Raw genomic sequence first — 7,596 nt, 5'->3', positions numbered from 1 at the left:
CATTCCTGCACCACACTGTGAGCTGGTTTCTTTGGAGAACACCAGTATAGTCAGGTAGGTGAAGAAACAATTTCTTCTAGGCATCTAAGTCAAACGCATTGTAAGAAAGAAAAATACTTGTAGAACCAAAAGCAAATTAAGAAGTTTGGGACTGTACTGTTACAGGCAACCAGGTCCTCTCCTGATTCTTCCTGTTGAGATGTTTTTTTCATTTAAGTAAATTGTAGCGTGCCTCAAAGATAACTCAGCAAAAAATAGAGAAAAAACCTATGTTTTGTTGGTTCAGAGACTGAATGTTGGTTTCCATTTCTCTGTCTGAAGATTCACTGAGGAAACACACCAAAAGCAAGTCAAGTTGTGTCCATTTCCATTGTGGCAAAGAAAAAGAGGGAACAAAAGTTGAAGTGAAACATCAGGTCGCAGCTGCTATGGAAGTGGATGGAGAAAAGCACAAGGAGCACACTGTCGATGCCACAGGTGCTTGTGCTCGGAGGAGCAGAAGGCATATTACTGCTGCTTGTAGGACTGTGAGTGTTGGGGAAAAGCTAAGAGATCAAAGTCAGCCTTCACCTGGCAGCAGGGACCGTTGTGAGGGAAGGGCTGTGTTCTTCTGCAGTGTCAGCTGTACTGGTGGAGCTGCGAGAAACTCGAAGCAGTGTGGAGCTTCTTCCAAAAGCAAAAGGCATCAGCAGAAATCCAGAAATAAAGAGGTAAATGATGAGCGATGTTCACCAGCTGGCTCTAGTAGACCAGGAAGTGCCAAAACAGTATTTGTAAACACCAGAAATGACAGCGTGCATGCTGTAGAACAAACTAACAGAGTGGGAAATAACGAGTTAGCAAAAAAGGCCTCCCCGTTATTGTCTGCTGAGGCAGAACCTACAGGAACTGTGCCAAGAAACCCAGCAGCGTGTTCTGCTCCTGATGACAGTTTGAACTTGGAAAAAACAGGCGTAATTGGATCCAGGAATGCAGATGATCAGTCATGTTCTGTCGCATGGCAAAGTACAAATATTGAACTGATCCCTTTAGAGATTCGAATGCAGATTATAGAAAAAGAAAGAAAGAGAAAAGAGCTGTTTCGGAGGAAGAACTATGCTGCTACAGTCATCCAGAGGACATGGAGAAGGTAAGACTTCTGTTTCAGTAGCTAGAGAAGAGTAAGATATAAGTAGATGTAAATTAAATTAGGCTTGTTGGCAAAGTGCTTTTATTTAGTCCTTTTGCTTACAACATTACCAGTGCTAAATAATGAATTTAATAATCTTTCACCAAACAAGTAAAAGCAGGTTTCAGTCGCCTGGAATGATATTAGTAAGTTCATAAAAAGTGCAAGGTAATTAATGACTTTTAATCACTGGGGAAGTTATTAAGCTTCTATTTCAAGCACTGATATTTCTTCAGAGAGTGTGGATCAGAATTTGCCTAAGCCAAGAGTTTACTGCTCTAGTGTTCATTAGGAAAATTGTACATGCAGGGATACAGGGCTTTTCCTGAAAAGGTTTTTGTAGCCATTTACTGACACACTTGAAATTGTACTCTGACCTGACTTTTAACTGGGTAATCAAACAACAAAACGTTTGGAAGCTTTGGAAGTTCACTGCCAAAACTTGAAGCTAACTTGCATTTTTTTTGACTGCTGTACAGAAGAGGCAGACAGGAGAGAGTGAGATGTCCCAGTGTTTGCTTTCCACAGCATTGACCTGCTTTCATGAATGCTCTTTATTCGCTATCTATGCATCCAGCTCTGGGGTTCCCAGGACAAGAAAGACACAGACCTGTTGGAGCAGGTCCAGAGAAGGGCCATGAAAATGGTCAGAGGGCTGGAGTACCTCCGTTATGAAGATAGGCTGAGAGAGTTGGGCTTGGTTCAGCCTGGAGAGAGAGGGCTCTGGGGAGACCTGATTGTGGCCTTTGAATACTTAAAGGGGGCTTAGAAGAAAGATGGAGTAAGGCTTTTTACCAAGGCTTTTAGTGACAGGACAACGGGGAACAGTTTTAAACTGACAGAGGGTACAGTTAGATTGGACATAAAGCGAAAGTTCTTTTATGATGAGGGTGGTGGGGCCCTGGCACAGGTTGCCCAGCGAAGCTGTGGCTGCCCCATCCCTGGCAGTGTTCAAGGCCAGGTTGGACAGGGCTTGGAGCAACCTGGTCTAGTGGAAGGTGTCCCTGCCCGTGGCAGGGGGATTGGAACTAGGTGGTCTCTAAAGGTCCCCAAACCATTCTGTGGTTCTGTGCTTCTGCCACGTTCCTCATACCCACACTGACCTGCAAACCAAAGCATCCACTTGTTCTCCCAGTGATCCGCCACTTCTGCCTTCAGCTCTCTCTGCTGCTTCCAAACACTATGCAGACAGCTCAGTGCTGGCAATGTCCTCATTGGCCTTCTTTTCTAACGTAGATGCCAATTTCTTGTCTTATGTGTTAAGATCTTTTTAGATACGAAAAGCTAAAGTAAGTCAGGAGTAGGTTAGAAGAGTATATCCATAAGTGATACTATTGCTTCTGAAGGCTATGCTGCTTTCACTGAACACAGAGGAGTAGGCACATAACATAGCTTTCAGTTAAAGTGTAAGGAGGTGTAGTGAGTGCTTATGCAAGTTTCCTCAGAAGATCTGGGATCTCCAGCCCTGTATTGAGCTAGCTTTACCTGTGTAGAAGTCTTTGCATTCCATTTACAGTTTTGACTAAAGATTTTGGATAGATCTTTCTCAACTGTCCACCTGCTGGAGCAGCGATCTATCACCAAGCATGCACTCACAGCACTTCAGAAATTGTGGGGATTAAAGATTGGTTAATAAATGACACTTGCTATTTTAAGAATTAGTAAAGAGAAATAAACATATTTGTTCTGTTTGCAAAACTCCCAGTTTATAGAACACTAACAAGCATCAGAAATCTGCAAGACTGCAGGAGAGGTTGGTTTGGCAGTTCCTCTGCTGCCGTTCTGTTACTTCTGCGGACAATGTGCTGTTGCTAGACCTTGTTCATAACGTTTGCACTGATATTAGAACGCATTTATTTCGGTGGATGTTTTAATGCAAAACACAGAACAGTTTGTTTGGCAGCAGTGCTGAGGTGAGTGGCACTACACTGTTGTGAAGAGCATGCTTCCCTCCTGGGTTCTCTCTCCCAGGCCCACCAGTTCTGCTGTCTCTTCTGCTTACGCTTCCAGCTCAGCATCAACTTTATTGTGAAACCCACGTGGATGATGGGAGCTGTGAAATCGGACCAGATTTCCTCCTCCCCATTTCCATGCTGTTATCACATCAGTAGTTTTCATTTTTAAAAAGAAGATAGTTCTGCTTCTTCCTTTAAAGCGCAGTTCATATATAGCTCAAAAAAGAATTGCTGTAAGTATTTTAGGATGTGGATCCCAAGCCTGATGGTGGCACCTGGCTGCCAAGAAGTCTTGGGTAGCATTTCCAGCTAGCTCACACTAGGCAGCCGCATGTGCTGACTGTTACTATGATGTCAGTTATTCTGATTCTCTCTCTGAAATACCTGTTTTCCCACCCAGTGTACACTGAATTATGGTTCTTACGCAGGTACTTACTGTGTGACTGTGGGTGCCACCCAGTTCTGTGTTTGTCTTTCAGGTCCAGGCTGGCACAGGTAAATAGCATGTACTTGTAGACAGCAATAGAATTACACATCATTAACGTGTAATTCTACATTAGAAACATGTGGAGGTACAAGCTTGAGTTCTGGCATTTCTCTAAATTTCTATTAAATACATTTGTCTCACTCTGCAAGTTTTATAGTCGTGATTTACTTCTTGAAAGTTTATTGAGACCTATGGTGAGCTGTAACACAATGGTACTGGTCTACTTAAGGATACGAAACTTGCCTTTCTTGGGAAAATGTTTCAATTCCCACAGTCCACAAACTTTATACATGTAGTCCTCAAAAGCCCGTGTTTAGGTGTGTGGCTTGCCAAAGGTTAATTGCTTCTCGTGCTCATTGAGGCTTACACATTCAGTGTCTAGGTTGCTCTCCTGGGGGCACTGAGGCCTGTACCATTCTCCAGGGTCCACAGTGAGTTGACAGAAGCTGGAAGTAAGTTGGTTGTTGTCACTGTGCTCTCCTGTGGGAGTCATGCTATATTTTCTTTGTATGTTATTGCCATATGCAGACTTTGACCAGCAGTGGTTTTGAAGATTAGAGCTTCTATAACAGTGAATCTGAATACCAGTTGCCAGCTTTGTCACTCTGCACATGTATTCCACATTTCTTTGCTGTGCAGTAGTTTTATTGACTGGCTATTTTGTTAAGGCACCAAATCGCATTCATAAAGCATCAAACGTGGAGCCACTCTTCTTTTTTCTCACTAGGGTCAGAAAAATCAGTTACAGGAGAGCTGAACTGAAAGAATATGCCCATGCTCTAAAGATAACTGCCTACGTCATCTCGGTGTCAGCGCCTCGCACTTGTTTTCTTGTTGCTAAAAACTACCAGAAGTTCTTTACAAACATGAAATCACAGCTGGGTGCAGAGGTGGAGTGCCTGTGAGTGGGTCATTTCACCTATCAGCAAAGGCTTCTGGCAGCAATTACTGAATTCCAAGAGAACAGCTTAGTAATCTTTTACGCTCAAGTATAAAACAGTTCCCCCATTGTCTTTCCTGCAGCAGTTTTCACGTAACCCATCCTTAGCTCCAGTTACGTTAGCAAGTAACTGTGCCCCCCCTTCACTTTCTCTTCCTCTCTTACCCCGTTGAGCAGTTCTAATTGACGTGTTACTTACCCAAACCGAATCTTTTTTTTCCCCCTTCTTTTTATAACGCTTCTGTTCTGAATTTGTACAGTACTTTGCAGCTCGCAGGCACTACAGACCTTTATTGGTAAGCTGCAGTTGTTACGTACTTTAATGAGTTGTATAACAGGACATGCCTGAATTCTGAAGCTCCACTAAATGGAGACTGAACACATTTTTCTTACCCAGCAAGTTTCACTGAGGGAATTTACTACGCTTATTGAAAGTTTAAAATTATTGGGGCTGTAACTGAGTGTATCTCCCCCTTTGGCATTCTATTGCGCTTTTATGTGCTCATTTTTCTGTATATGGCTGGTGGTTTGTTTGAATTGTATAGTTGGTTGGCTTGTATATTTAAACATTCTGTATCTGGTTGTGCTGTTTTTTGTCTTAATTGAGAACTTGTTGCAGATAGATAGAGCAAGATAACAAAATCACCTTTCTCCCTCCTTCCTCATTCCCTTTACTGTGGCATCCAGTAGAAGCCTTTTCAAATGCCAGAGGGGCGATGCCCAATGTGTTTTAGCCAGTTACCAAACACTTACAATTAATATTTACAAGTGTTACTCCATGTTCATGTATGGCAGGTTTGTCCTGGGAAGATTCAGAGTTAATTGCTAGGCCAGTTAACGGACTCGCAAGTGTGAAATGCCAGTATCTGATTGAATACTTGTATCTATCTGATTCAAGAAAAAAAAACACCAAACAACTCCTGGGTGCTGGTGCCATTACGCATCAAAGTGGGAAGAAGGACAGATCATCTACTGCTGCCATGTGGAACAGGGCTGGGGCTGCGTGTGAGAATAAAACAGCTGTGGCAAGGTTGGGTCGGGAGACAGAGCCTTTGAAGGGAAGGGAAAATAGCAAAACTAGATTGCTGAAAACAAGATGAGGGGAGCAGCTTTGGAGGAGGGAAGGAAACGTGCAGTTGAACCTGTAAGTAGATCTGGTTTGTCTCTTGCACTGATGGACTGAGCAAGTGGTAAAGCACACAGGAGAGTTTGGTGTTACTAAGCTGTAAATACAGTTGAAATGAGACAACAGTAGTGTATTGATTATACTCTTACATTATAAATATTTATAGGTCTTATCTTTCTATATATTATAAAGCAGTTGATATGCTAATGTTGCGGTGCTGTAACTTTTGATACCTGTAATGCCAGATCTTTATTAACTGTGTGAAATAATGGCCGTATCCAGAATTGAACCCAGCTCCTGCTTTTGCTTCTGAGCAAACATTTCTCATCCAAATGACTTAGCACATCAGTGGGAGTTCTGTTTTCCCAGTTACTCGTGTAATCTGCCATGTGAACTGATGCGTGGAAAGCACCGAAGTTAAAACAGGTCACCTAAAACAAGTGCTCTTCTCTTTTCTGCTCTCTAGTTACCAGCTAAGACAGGAGTTGTTTCAGCTTCTTAGTGCTAAGCGGCAGTGCAAAGAAGATGAAGACAAATGGAGACAAGAGACAGCTGCCTTCTTCATTCAGGTTGCCTGGAAGAAACAGCTGAACCATAGCCTTCTGAAATCAGTTCCTTCATGTAAAAACCTGAAACCTGTAAACAAAACCAGCTCGGCCATAAAACCCAGCAAGCAGTCCATCCTGAAGCAGATATATGGTAATTTTGTCTTCACTGTATTTTAAATAGCTACACTTTCATAACAGTGCATTCTTCTGTACACTTCTTACCTCACTGTTAGGGATTTCACCTGTTTATCACAATTAGTCTGAATCTCGGGTGTTCTGGGTAATTTTATGTCTGTTGCAGGCTGAAAAAAAGAAACCCTGTGTGATTTAAACTGGCTGCTGCTAAAGCTGTTTGAATCACCACACAGCGTTACTCCAGCACGGCTCTTGAGCAACCAAACAGTTCTGCTGCCAGAGCTGTTAAAGTGGGGATGGCTGGCTCAATCGATGCACAGTGGCTGTCTGGAGCATGGTTTAAGCATGATTTTAGGCTTTTTGGGGGTTATATTGTTTTTTAAATATTTCCATTTGAAGAATATGGTCTTCTTCCATGTTAATAACTTTTCTTGCTTCAAGACGACTGGTCTTTATTGGAAGAGCAAGATTAGCTTTTATGGTAGCATGCCTGAAAGTGCACTATGCCTGAGTTTCCTCATCATAAATGAGAATGATTTTAGAATAAAGCAGTGTTGTAGCCTACTAGAATAGTTTATAGCTATACATAACGTCATCTTTATGTGACTAAACGTGGAGCTGTTCATGTTGTTTGTTAAAGGCTGTTCTCAGGAAGGCAAAGCCTATCAGCCAACAAGACCTCCTTCCAAGCTGAAACTTCCTGATGTGCAGCTGGTCTCAGGTAGGACAGTGACATTTTAAGAACACTTTAATGTTGTATACATGTGAGACTGGTTTCGTCTTAGAAAAGCAAAACTATCTGCTCAGGAACTGGGATCTCATGTCAAAGCGTGGAACTACTGCCAAACCGTTACAATTGCATGCTTTTTCGTTCACTACTTATGCGAGCACTGCACTTTTATCCTTATGTTGAATCATTTATATGAAACCCTATTTTCATTGGGCTGTTACTAGGAAAGACCTTACTAGAATGGACTTGCACAGTGACAAGCCAGGTAACATTCACCTCTGGTTAAAATTGCTTACAGCACAAATATTTACTAGTCCTATAGAAGAGGTGGATTGGTACACGTGCCAAGAATTTACACACCTGGCTGCTAGAAATACCTGGTTTAGTGCATAGATGAAAACTTGAAAACCCAAAGTTACTCATCTGGTCTCTGCCCTTTCTTCTAAAACGGCATAACTGGGTTCCTGTGCTGTGCACGGAGCCTCAATTACTGCACAGACTTTGACT

General features: G+C 42.4%; 1 protein-coding gene across 1 annotated transcript in view; it reads left to right on the top strand.

The window, feature by feature from the left end:
* Nucleotides 1–7,596, top strand: part of INVS (inversin) — a 76,261-nt gene that overhangs the window by 66,114 nt on the left and 2,551 nt on the right. Inside the window, 3 exon segments of the mRNA XM_010015838.1 lie at nt 322–1,129; nt 6,143–6,375; nt 7,000–7,080. Of these exon segments, the coding sequence (XP_010014140.1) occupies nt 322–1,129; nt 6,143–6,375; nt 7,000–7,080 (1,122 nt within the window).

Source organism: Nestor notabilis, unplaced genomic scaffold (genome assembly GCF_000696875.1).
Source record: "Nestor notabilis isolate BGI_N333 unplaced genomic scaffold, ASM69687v1 scaffold12440, whole genome shotgun sequence".
NCBI classification, from domain to species: Eukaryota; Metazoa; Chordata; class Aves; order Psittaciformes; family Psittacidae; genus Nestor; species Nestor notabilis.
The sequence above is the reverse complement of the archived record's forward strand: the minus strand, read 5'-3'. Positions and strand labels throughout refer to the sequence as shown.